The following is an 18,210-nucleotide window of genomic DNA, read 5'->3' on the forward strand; positions in this document are numbered from 1 at the left end:
TCCCTCTTGCTTATCATCCAGGTTTCACCTCTCCCTGCGGAGTGAGTGACCCTCCCTCACTCTCCACTACAGTATTGCACTGCTCTGACTCCTCTTTGTGTTGGCCTGTTCACAGTAAATATTTTCACTTGTTTAAGCTGTTTACTGTTCACTTTCCTCACAAGATGGACATTTCAAAAGAGGAGGGAACTGTATTTTTAGCCCCTAAAATAATGCCTTGCAAATAGTAAGCAGTCAGTAACAAGTGGTTTTCTGTCTTTGTATCAATTTCCATTTGTTCACACATTATTTTCTTGACTTTCTCCACATCTTCCTTTAGTTGTTTGAGCAGCTTTGTTTTGAGCAACTTTGACACAGATGTTTTAAAGTCTTTGCCTGAAATGTCTGCTGTTAAATCTTTTTCATGGACAGACTGTTGAATTCAGTTTTCCTTTCAATGTGCTGTCCACACCTTCCTGTTTCTTTGTATGTGTTGATTTTGTCGTTGAACACTGGACGTTTAAATCCCCCTTCCCAGGGGTTTACTGTTTTTTTGTTGTTGTTGTCATTTTTACTTTGTAGGCTCTTTGCCAAGGATCAGCTTTGTAGGATCTTTGCCAAGGAAGTGTAAACTTCAATTTTTCTCAGATTTTTTCCTGAGCCCTTCCCTGGAGTGCACAGTTACTTTTTCTCATTCGTGTAAATTGTTTATGAGTGTCCTACTCTTTCATGTCTTGCTCCTGAGAGGGGGAAAGAGGGCCCCAGCCCGCTATCATCCCCTGACAGACACCTCATCCAGGGGTGGTGGGGTACAGCCTCAGTGGCTGCCCCTCTTCATCTGCACTCTGATCAGATGCAGCGATCAGGCACAAAGGACACCCACCCTCATTCCTGCAAGCTATATGCAAGGTGATCCTGCCACATGGCTAGGGGTAGGAGAAGGGAACCTCAAATTGTACAAAGAACTGAAACTGACTGAAAATTAATCACAATTTATTAAGTCTTTCCCTGGAAATTGTAAGCCTCCAGCAGAGAGTTCCCTAACAGTTCTATTACTGGTCTTATTCTAACCATTTTATTTTCTGTGACTGATCTCAAGAAAATCTGAGGTATCAAACCAATAAAACCATGTAGTCAACAGTTTATAAAAATATATCTTTATTATTTTGATGTTCTTGCACAATACATATACCTAGTCATATAAACATGGTCTTCCTGTTAAATATAAATTAAACACAAAAAACTATAAACAAATCAGCAAAATTACTGGAAAATCCTTCCAAACCACAAATCCTTATTAAAAATGTACACAGGGACAATGAACCTGTCTTAAGACACCAAAATTAACTGCAGCCAAATGTAGACGTTTAAAGAAGCAATCAAGGGCAGAGTGATATGGAATAAAACTATGACGGGTGTCTCAGCTGTGTACATAGTGAGCCAGGCCAGTCAAAGGACTCCAGTTGGCATTTCAGCAGAGTGTCATCTCTGTGCAAAAAGATCAGGGCTTGTCCTCAAGCTCAGGATACTCTCAAAGCAACCATAGCAGAGAATGGGCAGAAGAGTGGTGGTTAAAACTTAACTTAGAAACAGATAACTTAAAAACACGAATTCCAGACGCTCCAACGATGAGCATGGAACATCCACTCCACCCAGAGCCATTCCCAGAGCCCTGACTTGAAGCCAGGTTATTAGCAGTGACTCCAGATTAGCACATACTCTGAAAAACCATAACTACAGGGAAACTCACAACACATACAAAACCTGGAAAACCCTTGCTGAATTCCAGAATAGAAAGGTTCAACCGCTAACCTTGACAGGATCTGACAGTGAGGCTGAGGTACCTCAGGCGAGGCTGAACAGACAAGAGATACATACTTTCCGTCCGTTCTTCTCTCCCAGGGGGCGCGAACGCAGGGGACAAACTGTCACAAGTCTCCAACTGCCCTCTTCAGGGCTGGAGCAGCTCAGTTTGTGGGATGGTGCCAAGAACCACACCAGGCGCAAACCCCACACAGAGAGCAGAGTTCAGCTCCAACAGCTTCTACTCCTTCTGAGCAAACAGCGTCAGGTCAGCATTCGGATATAGGACCACCTGTGACTGCCATCAGAGACCTGTGTCTGAGCGTCATGGCAAGGTGGCCATTGCCACTTCGAGCAGGCCACCTAGACGCTTGTTCCCACGGTGGGGTCAGTTGCGAGGCTCCAAGGCCGTGGGGCTGCGGACCGTGGACATGAGGTGTGACTTGTAGGTTTTGCTCAGGCCTGTCATCCAGAACTTGAGCAGCTTAACGTTGTCCTCCTCAGATGCTCCAAGGATACTCAGGAGCTTCTGTGTGTCCTCTTTGGGCCGACTATCCACCTTGGTGAATTTAAAAAGGACCTTCACTTTGCTGTAGGAAATCAAAACCAAACACTCAGCTACCGTAGCTCCATCAGCAGAGTTCTGGTCCTGGGGCCTAAGAGGCTTCAAGACCAGCAACAGCTTGATAAACAGAGCGGAACAGAAGCAGGGGAATCAGCACGGCACAGCAGCAGCTCACGCCTGCCCCGGCATTTCCCACTTGCTCAGTTCTAATGCCGCTGCGTCCAGACAGGGCCGTTAAAAAAACAAACATTCCTTCCTGTCGTGAAAGGAACTGCCTGCTCTGAAGCTTCACTGCTCTATTTAAAGTCGGAACGATGTTTGGCTAATTAATTGACAAAAAATTACTAAGAAGGCAGGAAGGAATAAAGTTATCTGCTGTAATAGAATGGGAACTATCCGATCTTTCAACTTTTTACGTTAATTAACCATCAAAAACAACTGCTTCCTTGGAGAGCACAGAGCAGCTTGAGGCCCAGGTGCCGAGTCACCTGCTCAAGGTCACTCAGCTGGCTGCACAGCGGCGGACTCGTAACCTTTCCCCTGCTGCACCGCCGCCAGCGCCAGGGCCTCAGCTCTTTTTCTGGTTTGCCTCAGCAGAACACCGTGCTGCTGGCACCCCAGCCCTCCCCAGAAAGCAAGACTCCAGGAGCAGCGACAGCGCACACTTACTTCATCCACTCTTCCTTGAGGCACACGAGGCACTGGTCCACCACGTCCACGGACAGGTTTTGGTTGGTCAGGGCAGCCTCCATCTTATTCAGGATGGTGGGGCCGACTGGCGGTGGGGCGGGGGGGTCAGCACCAGGAGAGCCTGGGCGCCACCCCCCAACACCCCCTAGCTCATTTGGGGTGAGGCAGCCCGCTCAGCGGCACTCACCTCGGTCTGCGGCTACAGGACTCCCACTGGTCACCACAAACTCATACTTGCTGAGAGGCTGCTCACCCTCACACCCAACCGCAGGGAGGCTGGAGCGAGTGGCCGTGTGGACCTCCACGACCACAGCAAACTCTGGGGCAACACAGACACACTGCCCTGTCAAGAGTGCCCCTTCACCCCATGACAAGCCCACCCGACTCTGCGGCTCCGAATCATCTCAGACCATCTTGGGAGACCCTCTAGTCGCCCGAGGTTAATACTTGGACCTTTAAAATCTTCTGTCGTTTGTGAACACAGTTAAAAGTTCACTTTTGACTCAAACTAACAATACATCAAGTGACGATAACCACTGATTATGTCATATACCACAGTTGGCTGAATACTAAACTACTCTGTGAGAAGGGTCCTGCTGTAACCCCTACTTCATAGGCAGGGAAACAGCATCTAAGTGACCTGCACGAGGCCACATGGCCGTGGCAGTAATAACATCAAGCCCATCTCTGAGACCAGAGCCTGTGCTCTGCATACTGCCTCCTGGACTCACGGCCCAGCCTGAGTGCTGAAGGACGGCAGCTCTGTGACCAATAGTCTGACCACCTCACAGAATCACCAGAGGAGCCTGGACATGCCAGGAGGTGGGGATGGGTACCCAAGCTGATTCCCAAATGCCCCCAACTGAAGAGGGATGCCAATGAGCTTCCTGGCAGTTTTTCTAGAGCAGTGAGCTTGTCTGTCCCAAAGGTGGAGCTGAGCAGAGCAAAGGCCACTGTGCTGATGGGCAGCAGGGACGGATTTAAGGCAGATAAAATAGGAGACCAGAAAGAGGAAGGAAGACCACAGGGCAGAAGGATCAGTCCAGCAGGACTCCTGAACCATCCCCAGGATGGGACATACTCCCACGGAGAGCCACACCCCAGCAAGCTACCCTAACCATAAGCTTGTCCAGCCCAACCCGCACCTGTCTTAAAGACAGAAAATAGAGGCCAATGCCATTGGGAAAGTGGGTCCTGCAACATGGGAACCTCCTGCCTCTGAGGCCAACAGGCGTGGTCCTCAAACACCCGGTCGTGTGGTCTCACTCTGAGTCCCGAGGACCAACGAGGCAGGTACCTGAGGCCAGCACGTGGGGAGGGATCTGCACGTTGGGGCTGAGGCCCAGGAAGTTGCAGCGGTAGGCCTCCTCATACTGGCTGCTGTAGGGGATGACGCGGACACAGCCCACGGGCAGCATGGTCTGCAGGGACACAAGGCCCAGAGTTAAGCACTGCCCCGGCTGAGTCAGTCCCCGCACCCCAGCGCACTCAGCACTCGTGCAGAGCCCCTTCCTCCCGGGGTGCCCCTGGTCTCCTGGCCCCAGGCCATCTCCCCCACAGCCCCACCCTGGCCTGCTCAGCAGGGTCAGCTCCTCCTCCACTCTGCAGCTGCTCAGCTGTGTGTCTCCTTCCTCATCCCCAAACCTTTGAGAGACTGATCTCGTGCCCTCAGGGCCTAGACAGAGGGTGGTACGCACACACTCTCAGAGCCAGACCCGGGTTGTGGCACCACTACACCTGTGAGGTGCACCACGGCAGGCCCATTGAGAACACGCTGTGCAGAGGCCCTGGAGGCTGAGCCCACCCCCGGTGGAGGTGGCTTCTCAGAGGGGTGGGGATGGGGAAGCAGACAGGATGGGATCAGTCTATGAGGCCAGCAAATTCCTCACGGTAAACAAAGCCACAATCACTACCTTCTGTTTCACTAAGTATCTTGGGGTTGAGCTGTGTGTGTCTTGGGAAATCAGTTCCAACCAGAGATGGGATCCAGGCCCTCATCAGTGAAAGGGCAGATGACCCCCATATTAATAGTGGAGAAAAACACAGATCTTAGATTCAGGCGACAAGTCTCTGACATGTCCTAACACCCACACCTCAAGTCCAGAGTTCATAAAACCCACCAGGCCAGTACTGTCTCCCTACCACCACGAGAGAAAAAACACGCTCTCACCCGAAGGACTTCGAAGGCTGAATGGACGAGGTCTGAATCTCTGCTCTTCCAGATCACCTGGTTCCCCATGAGGACATGCCAGGCCAGTGTGCGGAAAGACGGGGCACCCAGGACCTGAAAAACACACCGTATAGCTTTCCATCCAGAAACTTTGCCTGTGGAGCAAAGGAGGCGGGCCAGGAGAGAGGAAGTCATCTACCTCCAGAGGGGGAAGGCAGAGTTGGGTGACATGCCCAAGGACAGGAAAGGGCAGGGGGACCTCTCTTCATTCACAACTGAAAGCCTGAGCCCAAAGCTCTTATACACTTTAACATCTTTCCCCTAATTTTACTCTTAAAAACTTAAAGCTGTTCATTCTAAGCTTTCTGCAACATACCTTCTCTCTCTACACACTTAACTATGGCTCAACCACTCAAAAGCGAACCAGGGTTGTGACTCTTCAGTACCAAGCAAGAGCGGGGTCTTCACACCGGCTCACCCAGGGCTGTCCTGTTCACTGTGGATCCACGTCCAGAGCACACCTCCACTCCTCCTCCTGGGAGTGAGACTCCCTGATCGATCCTGTCTCTGTTGTCGTTCAGTTGCTCAGTTGTGTCTGACTCTTTGCGATTCCGTGGACCATGGCCCGCCAGGCTCCTCTGTCCATGGGATCCTCCAGGCAAAAACACTGGAGTGGGCTGCCATGTCCTCCTCCAGGGCATCTTCTTGACCCAGGGATCCAACCCCATCTACTGTGTCTCCTGCTGCTGAGCCACCTGAGAAGCCCGTCTTGTCTTTTTCCTGCTTTAATCAACTGATTAACCCTGAGGCACTGACATTTTGCCGACAAAGGGCTGGCAAAGAATTGATGCTTTTGAACTGTGGTATTGGAGAAGACCCTTGAGAGTCCCTTGGACAGCAAGAAGAACAAACCAGTCAATCCTAAAGGAAATCTACCCTGAATATTCATTGGAAGGACTGATGTTTGGAAAGATCGAAGGCAGGAGGAGAAGGGGACAAAAGAGGACAAAATGGTTGGATAGCATCACCAACTCAATGGACATGAGTTTGAGCAAACTCTGGGAAATGGTGAAGGAAAGGGAAGCCTGGCGTGCTGAAGTCCATGGGGTCGCAAAGAGCCGGACACAATGGAGTGACTGAACAACAACTCACAGTTGTGAAGACCTCATCCTGTTACCCAACACCACCCACCCCCGAGGACCTGCCTCCAGGACCCACCCTGGCAGAACCCCAGACTCCTCCCAACTGTCATCCACAGAAACCATCAGCACGGCTTGCAGCCTAGTCAAGGAGGAGCTGAGTAAATGGTTTTCACCCTGAAGTGCCACAGAGAACCTGTTGTTAATCAGGCTTTACTTAATTTTCCAAAAAACAAATCACTGTCTTCTGACAGAATTCATGCTCAACATAAAAAGACAGAGTCTAAGAAGGAACTGTCGGCCTCTGTGACCCAGTACTCCCTCCCCCAGCACCCCCATTGGTCATGCCCCACTCCTACCCCCACTGCCGTGCAGCCTCCCTCTTATACTGAATGACAAGCCCTTGTTTCAAGGCAATTACTAGAGTTGGACACTCAGATCTCTTGATTCTTTGTAAGACTGCCCACTGTTTTCAATCTACAAAGCATCCATGCTGCATGCAAACCAACAATGTTGTTCAACTCCTTTAGAAGGTTCCAGAACCACAAGATACGAGACTCATGAAAAGCCGACTGCTGGGCCTTTCTTTAAAGACACCCCCTCCATCCTCACTGAGCCTGGGGCTCAGACACCCCAGATGCCCACTGTCATCTACAGTCACCCACTGAGAAGGTTCCTGGTCCCTCCTGAGCATGGCAGGCCTGAAGGACAAGGTGTGCCAGATGGAGATGAGCCAGAAGTAGAGGCGGGGGCTCCTGTCCCAGTGTCTGACCCCTATATCCCCTCCCCCTCCCCCGCCACCACCTACCTGCCTCATGTGCCGAAGCGATTTGAACACGGAGAGCTTCCGTGGCTGCCAGGCTCCACAGTCTGAGAGCAAGGAAGACTCTGCTGGACACTTGGTCAGCTCCCGCCCCTCTGCCCCCTCTGGCAGGGCAGGGCCTTTCTCCTCCTCTTCAGCCTCAGAGTTGTCCCAGCTTTCTGATTCCTCTTCCAACTCTGCAAGATGGACAACAACTCAGTTTCGCAGCATTCAGCCCTGGGTTCCTTTGCTCTCTGGACACCACCACCACTTCAGCCTGAGGCACCTTGTGGTTAAACCGACCAGAAGACTATTGACTTCCGGTTCAGGCCAGCTGGCTGTACCACTTGCTGCCTCTGGAGCCCTGGGGGGCCGGGAGCGGTCAGTCTGTGTTCCGTCCACAGCCGGTGGAAGAAGTCAAGCCAAGGCTGAGCAGAGCACGCAGGCGCTACCCTGAGGGCTCCACACGTCCCGCCCTGAAGTCAGTACCGTGCTCCTCGCCTTACAGAAAGGAGGCGCTTGTCATCTCAGTTCACCTCACAGCAGCCTCACGAATGCAGTATCCTCACTCCCTGTCACTCATGAGGGGCAGCGCCTGGGCAACACAGAACATACACGCATCCCAGAGCCGGATCTGAAGGCGCATCTGACTCCAGCCTGTGCTCTGAACCCCTACGTTCACCTTTTTGACAAAAATACAACCCAAGACGTGACAGTGAGCCCTGCACACATGCACCTCTCTCAACACTCTCGACTCTGTGTAAACAGATCTCACCAACAGACTGCCCTTGCCCTCTCCACCAGCGAAGAAACGCGCAATCACTACAATCAATGGTCCACGGTCGACTGCACCGTGAGAGCACCATGGTGGACCGCGATCCAGTGCCTCGCCCTTGCAGGGAAGCCTGTTCAGATGCAAGTCACCTGACGACAGAATCAACCTTGAAACAGCTCCAGCTTGTTAAGGTCAAGTATTTGCAAGCAGCAGCTGGTCAAGTATTTGCAAGCAGCAGCTGGTCAAGTATTTGCAAGCAGCAGCTTGTCAAGCACAACACGAGTCTTGTTCACCCCACATCGCTACATCACTGAAAATCCAATCATCTCCAAAAGAAACGTGGACTCTCAGACCCCCAGGTGGTTACCCCCATGTGGAGAGCTGACCACAGACCTGAGGAAGGTGGCCCAGACACCAGGCTTAGGAGCCATTGCCCTGATGAAACCCTTGGGTCCTGTGAAGCACAGCACTCTACTGTTACAGAACAGAGGAGGGAGCAGGCCCCGTCCAGAGAGGCGAGAAGGTTGAGAGCCTTGCTCACCTGCCCCTACAACCCTAACCCTCCCCACCCGAGCAACAGCCTCAGGGGTCAAGGGAGGCTTTTCCAACGTGCATGGACAGACTCTCAGGGGACCATAAAGGAAGATGAGACAGGAAACCCCAATAAAACCAAGAAGAGCAAAAGGGCCAGTTTCTGCTCCCAGGGTGCCCTCCATCAGCTCTCTGCCAGGACAGAGGGGTGGGCTGAGCACAGGGTAACCCTAGAGCCACCCCCCAGGCTCTCAGCATGAGCACGTCCCTGCTTACCTGCAAGTTGCTCCATCTGGACCAAGGTGTCCTCGGTGGGTGCGCCTTCCAGGAGCTTCTCAGTCAGCCGGCTGCCGCATGCTTTCAGGAGCCTGAGAACAGAGCATCAACTATGAAGTGTTCTTGCTAAAAGGAAAACAGGACTTGAAACCAATGGACCCTGATGATCTGACTACCAGATAACAGAACACTTGGGCATAAGGATGCAGCTGAGCACCGTCCAGTGGTTGCTATCAGCCAGGGGTCCAGCAAAGCCAGGAGCAGGGGTGCAGGAGGAGATGCCCCTGACAGAGACCCAGCAGCACCTGCGCCCGTGGCGATACAGCCCCCACGCCAGGTCAAGCCTGAGGCAGCACAGGACAGCGAGCGTGGATGGGGCTGGAGAAAGCTACAGGAAGAGTCCACTTCGTGGCATGTGATGATTTAATGGCTGAGGCATATAACTAAGATTTGCCTTAAAAATCATTCTAGAAAAAAAAAGTGAGGGAACACATGAAAAAGCATTAAAACATTGATAACTCTTAAAGCAAGACAGCAAAGGTGTGTAGTAGTTCTTACACATTGGGTCTATCTGATAATTTTTGTAATTAATGTTTTTTTAATATAAATTTATTTATTTAGTTGGAGGCTAATTATAATATTGTATTGCTTTTGCCATACATCATAAAATAACTTTTAAAAGAACACTTGGGTGGGGAGACATGTTTCTCCCTTAGTCTGCAGGTTCTCAGGAGCTGCACTATAGGATTTCCACGTGAGCACGTGGCTTAGGCGACGCTGCACAGGATGAGAACCTGGGGTGTCTGGAAGGAACGTACCCTGCAGGGGAGGGACAGAACAGTCTGTGGCGGGCGGGCAGACTGCAGTGGTTTCCAGGTTGTCCACAAGTCTCTTCCCTCCACATGGTGGAGCCTGAGCCTCCCACCTGCCTCAGGTGGGCCCCTCTAATGACAGCAGGTGAAGGCAGATCTGAGGCCACTGAGGCCTGGGCATAAGAGCGCCAAGCCCGCCTCGCTCCCCCAGGTCACTGGCACAACCACGGTGAAGGGCTGAGGCTGCCCGCCCATGGCTGGACCGACCTGCTAGCCCCGAGAGGGAGCCAGCTGCAGAGAACAGAAGCTCCTCCTGAGACCAGAGCAGCCCAGGTCAGCCCCCTCCAAATCCTGACCCATAAGAGCCGAGCAATGTAAGCATTCACTGCTGTCCCAGGAGAAGAGAGACCACCGGCCTTGGCCTGGGACCAACAGCTGAAAAGTAGCATCTTCTCAGCGACTTCTGCGTGCTCAGGGCCAAGGACGACTGGGCCAAGCTCAGGCTCACGAGCCACACACAGGTGTGCCCAGCGATGGTCCCCCTAACCTGGGCACAGTCCGGCCAACACTCTAGCAGCCGTGAGAAGACCGAGTCTGGTTACCAGGCGAAGGAGGTGTGCAGGCAGGCCCACAGGCTGTCATCGTTGGTCAAGGACGTCAGTGAGCGGGCGGCGTTGCCGTTCCTCTGGTGCAGGAACGGGGTGAACGCTGTATTCATCCTCTGGGCACGCTGCGGGCACCCGAACTGCTCCGCTTCAAACACCTGAGCCACGGAGGGAGAGGACGGCCCTTCAGGACAATCCCAGCTGGCAGCCCAGGGCCCTCTGCTCTCTGGACCCAAGGAAAGTCGGGGCCGCCATTCCCACCCAGCAGGACGCTCTGTCCCCAAGCGGTCAGAAGCTGCCTGAAAAGAACATCAGTTAAGAATTTCTCCTGCAGCCTCCCCGCTCAAGGTGGCCATGGGGCTGCTCTCTCAGTGCTCTTGGCTCCACTTCCAGGCACGGGGGCTTCCACTGCTTAGACCCTGTCCGGGGGGCACATACAACCACCCCTGACAAGGACAGGAGCCAGGCCTCCAGGCCCAAGTGCCCCCCGAGCAGGCACCTGTGACCAGCAGGGCCCCATAGCTGCCACCCCACCCACCAGGCTGACACGGTGAGCAGAGCCCTCTCGCCTGAACTGGACACAGAGCAGCAACAAGCTGCTGGGGTTTAGGGACTATCTGTTACCAGAGCACCACCAGCCTGTCCCCCCCCAGGTGGCCCTGGACGTCCACGTGGAATGTGAGTCTGCCACACCGTTAGGGACAGGCTTCTGAAACGATGGTGAGAGGAACCAAAGATCAGCAAGGATCATGCCAGAGCATCTGACTGCAGTTAAGCCAGAGGTGAACAAGAACCAGGGCAGCGAGACTCGATAGAGACAGGCTGGCCTCCAGCTTGTGGCCACAGCTCTGACTCTGCTGTGGTCAGGACCCCCAGGCAGGCCCGCTGCCCCCCTGCTGTTCCCTCCGCGTGGAGCCCTCCCACCCCGCCCCCACCGCCCAGCCTCCTGGCCACCTTGAGCGCCTTGCCCTGGAGCTCGTCGATGATCCCGCGGACCTTGCCCAGCAGGAAGGGCCAGGAGTTGATGAGGTAGATGCGGTCCATCATGATGGCGATGATGCTGTACCAGCGCTGGAAGCCCCGGGCCAGGCTGTCCTTGATGAAGAACGTGTGGCTGAACACGAAGCCATGCTGCTCGTCCCCAAAGAAGATGGGGCCCTCGCGGCCAGGGCAGACCTGCGACACAAGGACAGCACTCCAGGACGCTGCCCTCTATACGCAGGTGACTCCTGCTCAGACAGGTCTTCCTGCACCAACGAACCAACACCGGTTACAGGGAGAGTGGGAAAGGAGGAGGAGAGAGGAAACACCCGCTTCCATCTCTCCTGTGATCAAACTCCCCAAAGAGAAGGTTCATTACTGTGGAACGCAAGGGCCAGTGGATTCCTTAATTTCTTTCCACCTTGAGCCATATATAACTCCCGTACAAATATGTGATCTACCCCAGGCTCAGATCTGCCAACATCACTCATTTGGAACATATAGGAGGGAGGACAAGCCTCGAAGGTCTGAAAGTGGGTACAGTGACAGGAAGCATGAGCAAGTAAACTACAAATTCTCTCTGACAGAGACATACAAGCTAAGACGGAAGGCCACAGCAGCAGTCACATGTCTTAGAAACACCCTGACCCACGCCCTGGTTAACTCAGAGAGCACGCAGTGGGCACTGAGGCTGTGACATGGTGGGGACATCTGATGAGAGTGACATGGCCTACACACGCTCTACACATTAGCAGTGCATCCGGGAAGAACAAAGACCGCAGGTCCAGCGCTTACAAGGGTGAGCTAGCCACCAGCCAGGGTGCCCCGCAGCTCACTCTGGAGGCCTGCCTGCCCGCGCGCTTCATGACAGGACGCCAGCTGCCTGCCCGCCCATGACAAACACTGATGCTGCCCAGGCTGGAGTGTACGGGAACGAGTCCTCAGAGGGCCCAGCTCATGGGCGCTCACCTCACAGCTTAGGCTCCGCACGCAGGCCTGACGGACGATGCTGAAGAGCTGGGGGTGGTTGGGGTGCTGATGACTGACATACTTGATCGAGGTCTCCTTGTCATGGCTGATGTAGCCGGGGTGCCCTGCAGCAAGTGACCGGCAGCCCTGCTCACGAGAGACACAAGAAAACCAGTTAGTCAGGAAGCAAGCAACACACATTCTTCCCTTTGTGCGAATCTCAAGCAAAATAATCTATTTTTGTAACAAACAACTGGCTCCTAGAGCAGGAAAACCCGGATGGGGGCCTCACAGAGGTCATTGGGTCTAGTCTACCAAACGCCCACAGCAGGAGTCCTGGGGAGCTTGGTACCTACCACTCATCTAACTTGAGGCACGAACCCAAGACAGTCACCACAAGCACCCCCACCTTCGAGGCAGCAAAACAGGCTCGGAGCCCAGCAGCGGCTCACACCGCCTGTGCTGGCCTCTACTCTGATCTGGGCACAACACCGGGCAGGGCCTCAGGAGGTAGCCACACTCTGAAAACACACACTCAGACCCTCTGCCATGGAAGTGGGATGGACTAGTGGCCCTGTCTGCTGCCCCTCTGAAGCCACCGCCACATTGGTGCCAAGGCTGTGCATCCCCAAGGCGACCCCTCCCTGGGTGATGCAGGACCCTCCCAAGGCCATTCTAGCTCAAGGACCCTCCCCCAAAGTCCCATTGCCCAGGCCCCGCTCCTGCCTGCCTCCCTGTCAGGTGTCACCTACTTACAGCAGAGGCCCCACCCAACCTTTGCTCCCTCCCTCTCGACCCCTCACAATCAATCAACCTCAAGCTCGCTGACTGCTTCTCAACAAACCCACACCAATGTGGCTGGATTTCTGTCCACCCTGCATGGCAGGTCCAACACCACTCGATTTCCAGTCCCAACCCAGGGTCTGCACGTGAAGAATCAGCCTGGTTTGGGGACCTGATCTTCATCGGCCAGAGCTCAGGAAGCAGGCAGGGTGCTTGAGAGGAAGACACCCGACTGAGGGGACAGGAGAGGAGGTTGGCAGCGCATGAGCACTGTGCAGAGGGGAGGCCGTAAAGGCAGACTCTGTGATGGTGGCAAGCGCCTGCTGGCCCAGAGGGGCTGGAAAGAGCAAGAGCTGGCATGAGAGGAAAGAGTCAGAGGGAAGAGAGGCAGCCAAGTGCATCCCAAGGGCCCAGAGCTGTGAGGTCACATCCATGACCAGGAGGTCAAGCCCAAGCCCCTGCAAAGAAGAAACGTGCCCCGCCCAGGGGCCCCAAGAGACACTGGCCTCACACATGTCCGACTTCTTGGGCCCTGGGCTGCTGGACTCTGCGCTGGCACCTTCTGCTGGGCTGTGCGCACGGATACGACTGCTCATCTGAATGCCACCCTCCTCCTCGTCTGCTGGCTCGCCTCGGGCGCCGTCTCCACTACCGGCCCCCTGCGGCAGCGGGGCGTGCAGGACCTCCGTGCAGAAGAGCGTGCGGGGGCCGTGCAGCTCGCAGAAGTGACAGAGCGCGACGATGGCGTTCATGGTGCCCTAGAGATGGCGCTGGGCTGTGGGAAGAGAGAAATGCCCGAGATAGCCCCAGAACCCGCCCACTCCAGGGCCCGGCGACCGGAGGGCTGTCCCTACCCTGTGGGGGCCGGTCATCTGGCTGGCGGCACTGCTAAGCACCCAGTCTGGACCAGCATGGCATCGCATGCAGGGACACAAAACAGACACCGTCCCTGGCACGTGGAGTGAGGACCAACAAGACACACGGAACTCGGGGTCACACAGAAACCCTTCAGTCAGGACCGTGATGGCAGGGCTTGTGGGGACAAGGGACAGTGCCCTGGGGCGTCTGTTCTGTGATCAGCCGTGGGGCAGCTCCAGTGCCAGGCAGCGCTTCAGGTGCCCTGATGCTGCCTCACAGAGCTCACCTCCCAGGAGAGGGAAGCAGGGCTTCTGCTTCCTCTCATGTGGCGACAGCATCAGGGAGACAAGGCCAGGGGTCAAGGGCAGAGAAGCCCTGGAGGCGGCGGGATGTTGTTTCAGACAAAAGGGCTCCTGATTGAAAGCTGAAGGAGCAGAGGGCACCACAAGGGCTGAGGAGGGGGCGTGAGGGGGTGTGAATGTTTGCAGAGCTGAGGGTGAGGGCAGAAGTCAAGCAGGGGGTGGGTTTTAGGGCCATGATAAGACCCTAAACTATCTTTCAGAGATTAGAGAACCTGTGGGAATTCTGATGAAAAATACAATAAATCTGAATATTACTTTAAAAGATCATTTTGGTTGCTGTCCCAGGTAGACACAGGGAAGCCAGCTGGCCTGGGCCAGGCTGGGCAAGGGAAGGAGGTGAGGACAGTCCGTGCGTGACTGTACCCCAAGGAGAAAAGCAGACGCTGCTCATGGGCGGGTTGCGGAGCACAAGGAAGGAAGCAGAGCCATGGGAGCTGGTAGCAGAGAGCAGTGCTGAGGTGAGCCCCCAGCTGAGATGACGACGACAGGCTGGCACGGGGCAGGGGGCGGCGCTGAGTGGGGCAGTCAGGGCTGGGGGGGTCCCTGGGCCGCTAGAGCGTAGATGTGAGAGGAAGGAAGAGCTAGTCAAGGGGACAGAGAATGACTGGCAGCGAGGCAAAGTGCACTGTCACTCCAGGGACCATGGAGCAAAACCCATGAGGGAAGCAGAGTCCTGGAAGGGCCAGGGGGCAGGGTGGTGTGGGCACCGAGAAGGCGGAGGTGGCAGGTGGGGGTGCAGACACAAGTGTCCTCTGCTGGGTAAACCGTAGAGGTGGGGGGTATCTGCTGGGCTGCGGCAGTACTGGAGGCACAGAGGTGAGATGCTGATAGCCCGGCGGACCTGACACGCGCCACGCAGCAGGGCCTGGGAGGCAGGCTAAGATGGGGAAAGTCTGTGTTTACCACAGCAGTAAAGTGTGGCCAAGCACTCGGCCGCCACTGCACTGGAGCATGAGGGTCACAGCAGAAGTGCAGAGTCAACCCAAAAGAGACGCCTGACGACCAGACAGGAGGAGGGGTGGCTGGAAGGCTCAGCGAGCCAGAGTATGGGGGGCGGTCCTAGAGGAAGGTGGGCAGTGGGAGAGAAGATAGTTTAAGACAAGATGACACTAGCTGGAAGACCTTGAGTTCCATGGAGATTCTGGAGAGCAAGACTAAGAGGCAGGGCTAGGGAGAAGGGTCCAGAATGCCACCCTCTCCCCACCACCCCAAGACCTCCACTGGCTTACTGCCCCTCCTAAGTGCTCACTCCCATCCATCACTCTCTCCCCTCTCCCTGCTTTATTGTACTGGATCATATACTTTGTCTCATCTTCAGCAGTTCCTTGCACATAGCAGGCACCAAGTTAACACGTGTTAAATAAATAAGTGAATTTAGGAGCTGCCTGGAGAGAGGACAGTTGTTGCCACAGAAAGTGGAACACTTGTGGAGGGTGTCCACGTGAACCTCTATACTTATCAGGACCACATGGCCACCATCCCACCTAGGCGACAGCCAGCAGGGCCATCTGCACATGAGTTGGGCAGGGCAACACAGTCATACCTCAGCTTCAAGACCTGCCATTTTCTAGGCAAGGAAAAGTATCAGAGCCAATTCTAAGAGCAGCAGGCATGGGGAAAAAAAAAAGTAAGCTGCTTACAGCCAACCTCGAGACTTCCCTGGTGGTTCAGACAGTAAAGCGTCTGTCTACAGTGCGGGAGACCTGAGTTCGATCCCTGCGTCGGAAAGATCCCCTCGAGAAGGAAATGGCAACCCGCTCCAGTATTCTTGCCTGGAAAATCCCATGGACGAAGGAGCCTGGTGGGCTACAGTCCATGGGGTCACAGAATCAGACTCGACTGAGTGACTTCACTTTCACAGCCAACCTCAAGTGACAACATGAAAGAGGACGTGGGGACCCCACAGTTCTCAGTGCTTCAGCAGGGGCTCGCCCTGTAAGTTGCGGCCCACAGAAAGTTGATGATGCGATCAGAGAGTCCACAGCAATGTCTGATCCCTTGAGACACAAGTATTTATATTTAAATATCCTTGTAAAGTTTAAGATATTTAAGTGCATAAAGTCATCATCCTTCCTACTCTTGGTTACACATCATGCCCATTTAACCCTTCAGACCACAGCCCAGCCTGTGGGCAGAGGTGATGCTGCTAAGCTTCTTCTGAGCACCCAGGATCAAACTGTCAGGCTACTCTTTTTCTGAGTGACACTCACTCCTGTCTGACAGGACTTCTGACTCCTCGGATCACAGCCGATATAAAACTTAGCTCTTCAGCCGCTCACCTACAGACTCAAGAAAATCTCTCTCCAGCCCCGAGTAGCCAGGTGATGTCCAATGGGTCCAAATACCTCTCTCAGCATCAGCCTAAAGCGGAGCACCACCGGCCTGGGAGGGAACCACGGCCCGAGGGAACCACGGCCCCAGGCACCCTACCTCGGGCAGCGTGAGGCCGGGTCTCCGACTCCAATCTCTACCGGATGCCCAGCAGTCATTCCTCCCCAACCAGCTTTCCAGAAGACAAGGAAGAAGCAGAAACCCTCCGCCGCAGGAGACGCTCCTCAACAGGACACCTCGTCGGGCAGGGTCCTGTCCACGCCCTCTCCCACCGCGACAGGAACGTGAGCACCCCTCCCCGGGGCACCCCGGCCGGGTCCCCCCGCCCCTGCAATCCGGCCGGAGGACCGAGTAGGGTTAAGGACGGTCTGGGCACCAACACTCGACAGACAAGCCCAGTTCACGGCGGCTCTCGCCCCACATCGGACGCGCTGCAGCTCCCCGACGGTGGCACGGCCTCCGATACCAGAGACGGGCGTGTGACCCTCGAGGGCACTTAACCACCAGTGACTTGGCGCGTGAGCACGTCCACCCCGAGGGTCCCCGTGCTGGGGACCCAATGCCGCCGGCCGCCGCGACCCACCCCTTCCGCAACGAGGCCGCGCCTGACCTCACCCGCCAAGCTGGGGGCCTCCTCAGCTCCAGGCCGCCGCACCCCGCCCCCGGCACGACCTCCCCGCCAGCGGGATCACCCCCCTCGCCCGGAACAGCATCCCTACTAACCCGACAGCCTGCGGCCCGCCCTGCTCCGAGCCCTCCACCGCGCCGCCCCTCTCGGATCTCCGCCCCCCCGCACCCCGGCTGCCCTCACCAAGTCCCCTCACTAGGGGCCGCGCCCGCCTCAGGGCGCGTGACTCCGTCGGGCCGTACCACCGCCCGGAGCCGCGGAGGGGGAGCCGGCCGGCCGACGCCCCCGTATCCGAGGCTCGCGGAGCTCCGCCAGACCCGCATCCCGGGGAGACCGCACGGGTCCGGGAGCTCCGAAGTCCGGTGGGACCCTAGAACGGTTGCCAGACCCGTCCTCGCCGCCGCCCAGCCCGCGCCCCCACCGAGAAGCCCGGAGTGGTTGCGCCCGCGCGGGCCGGTGGGGGGCGGGGAGGGGGTGGAGGAAACCATTCCAGGAGAGGGGAGGATGAGTTAATTTAAAGAGAATTTTTTTTAAAAGAATTGAGGAAAAGTAGATCCATTCTAGGACTCCTGGCGCATACCAGGAGGAAGAGAGAAAAAGGACGTCGCGGATATATAGGATGCTGTAATTTCTTTTGGTTTCACCGTTTTTATTAAATTTCCGATGGAACCAGTGTTCGGTGGAGCGTGCGGGCCGGGGGCGGGGCAGGAGGCGGCCGCTGGGTATCTCAACAGCGCGACGCGGGGGCCGGGGCCTGGGAGCGCGCAAGCGCGATTCACCCCCCTGCCCTCACCCGCTGTAGCACGTCGTTTTAAATATATGTAACTATGGAGTGGTGATCCCTGGTGGCTCAGTGGTAAAGGATTCGCCTGCCAGTGCCATGATACGCGGGTTCGATCCCTGGGTCGGAAACATCCCCTGGAGGAGGAAGTGGCTGCCCACGCCAGTATTCTAACCTGAAGAATCCCATGGACAGAGGAGCCTAGTGGGCTATCAGATAAGAGTCCATGTGCCGCAAAGATTCAGGCACGACAGCGACTGATCAACAATCTTCTGTGTACTTAAGAGATCGGTCCAAAACTCTTCAGCTCATAATGTGTGTGGCCGAGGTGAGTGGGCGCACAGCGGCCAGGAGCCGAGGGCCTGTGATT

General features: G+C 55.4%; 1 protein-coding gene across 2 annotated transcripts; it reads right to left on the bottom strand.

Annotated features, from left to right (window-relative positions):
- Nucleotides 1-1,106: 1,106 nt before the first annotated feature.
- FLCN (folliculin) lies at nt 1,107-17,255 on the bottom strand. 2 transcript variants are annotated; one of them, XM_040245782.1, is made up of 12 exons: nt 17,155-17,255; nt 13,387-13,655; nt 12,098-12,244; nt 11,102-11,323; nt 10,145-10,305; nt 8,731-8,822; nt 7,155-7,345; nt 5,208-5,321; nt 4,335-4,458; nt 3,225-3,356; nt 3,017-3,122; nt 1,107-2,372 (listed from the first exon to the last, which is right to left on the bottom strand). In XM_040245782.1, exons 2-12 carry the CDS (start codon nt 13,630-13,632, stop codon nt 2,171-2,173), a joined length of 1,737 nt encoding a protein of 578 aa, XP_040101716.1. In that variant the 5' UTR covers nt 13,633-13,655; nt 17,155-17,255; the 3' UTR covers nt 1,107-2,170. The 2 variants fall into 2 exon arrangements, with proteins under 2 accessions (XP_040101716.1, XP_040101718.1); XM_040245784.1 differs by having other exon boundaries at nt 11,144-11,323; nt 17,155-17,251.
- Nucleotides 17,256-18,210: the final 955 nt, after the last annotated feature.

This window comes from Oryx dammah, unplaced genomic scaffold (assembly GCF_014754425.2).
Source record: "Oryx dammah isolate SB20612 unplaced genomic scaffold, SCBI_Odam_1.1 HiC_scaffold_8, whole genome shotgun sequence".
NCBI lineage: Eukaryota > Metazoa > Chordata > Mammalia > Artiodactyla > Bovidae > Oryx > Oryx dammah.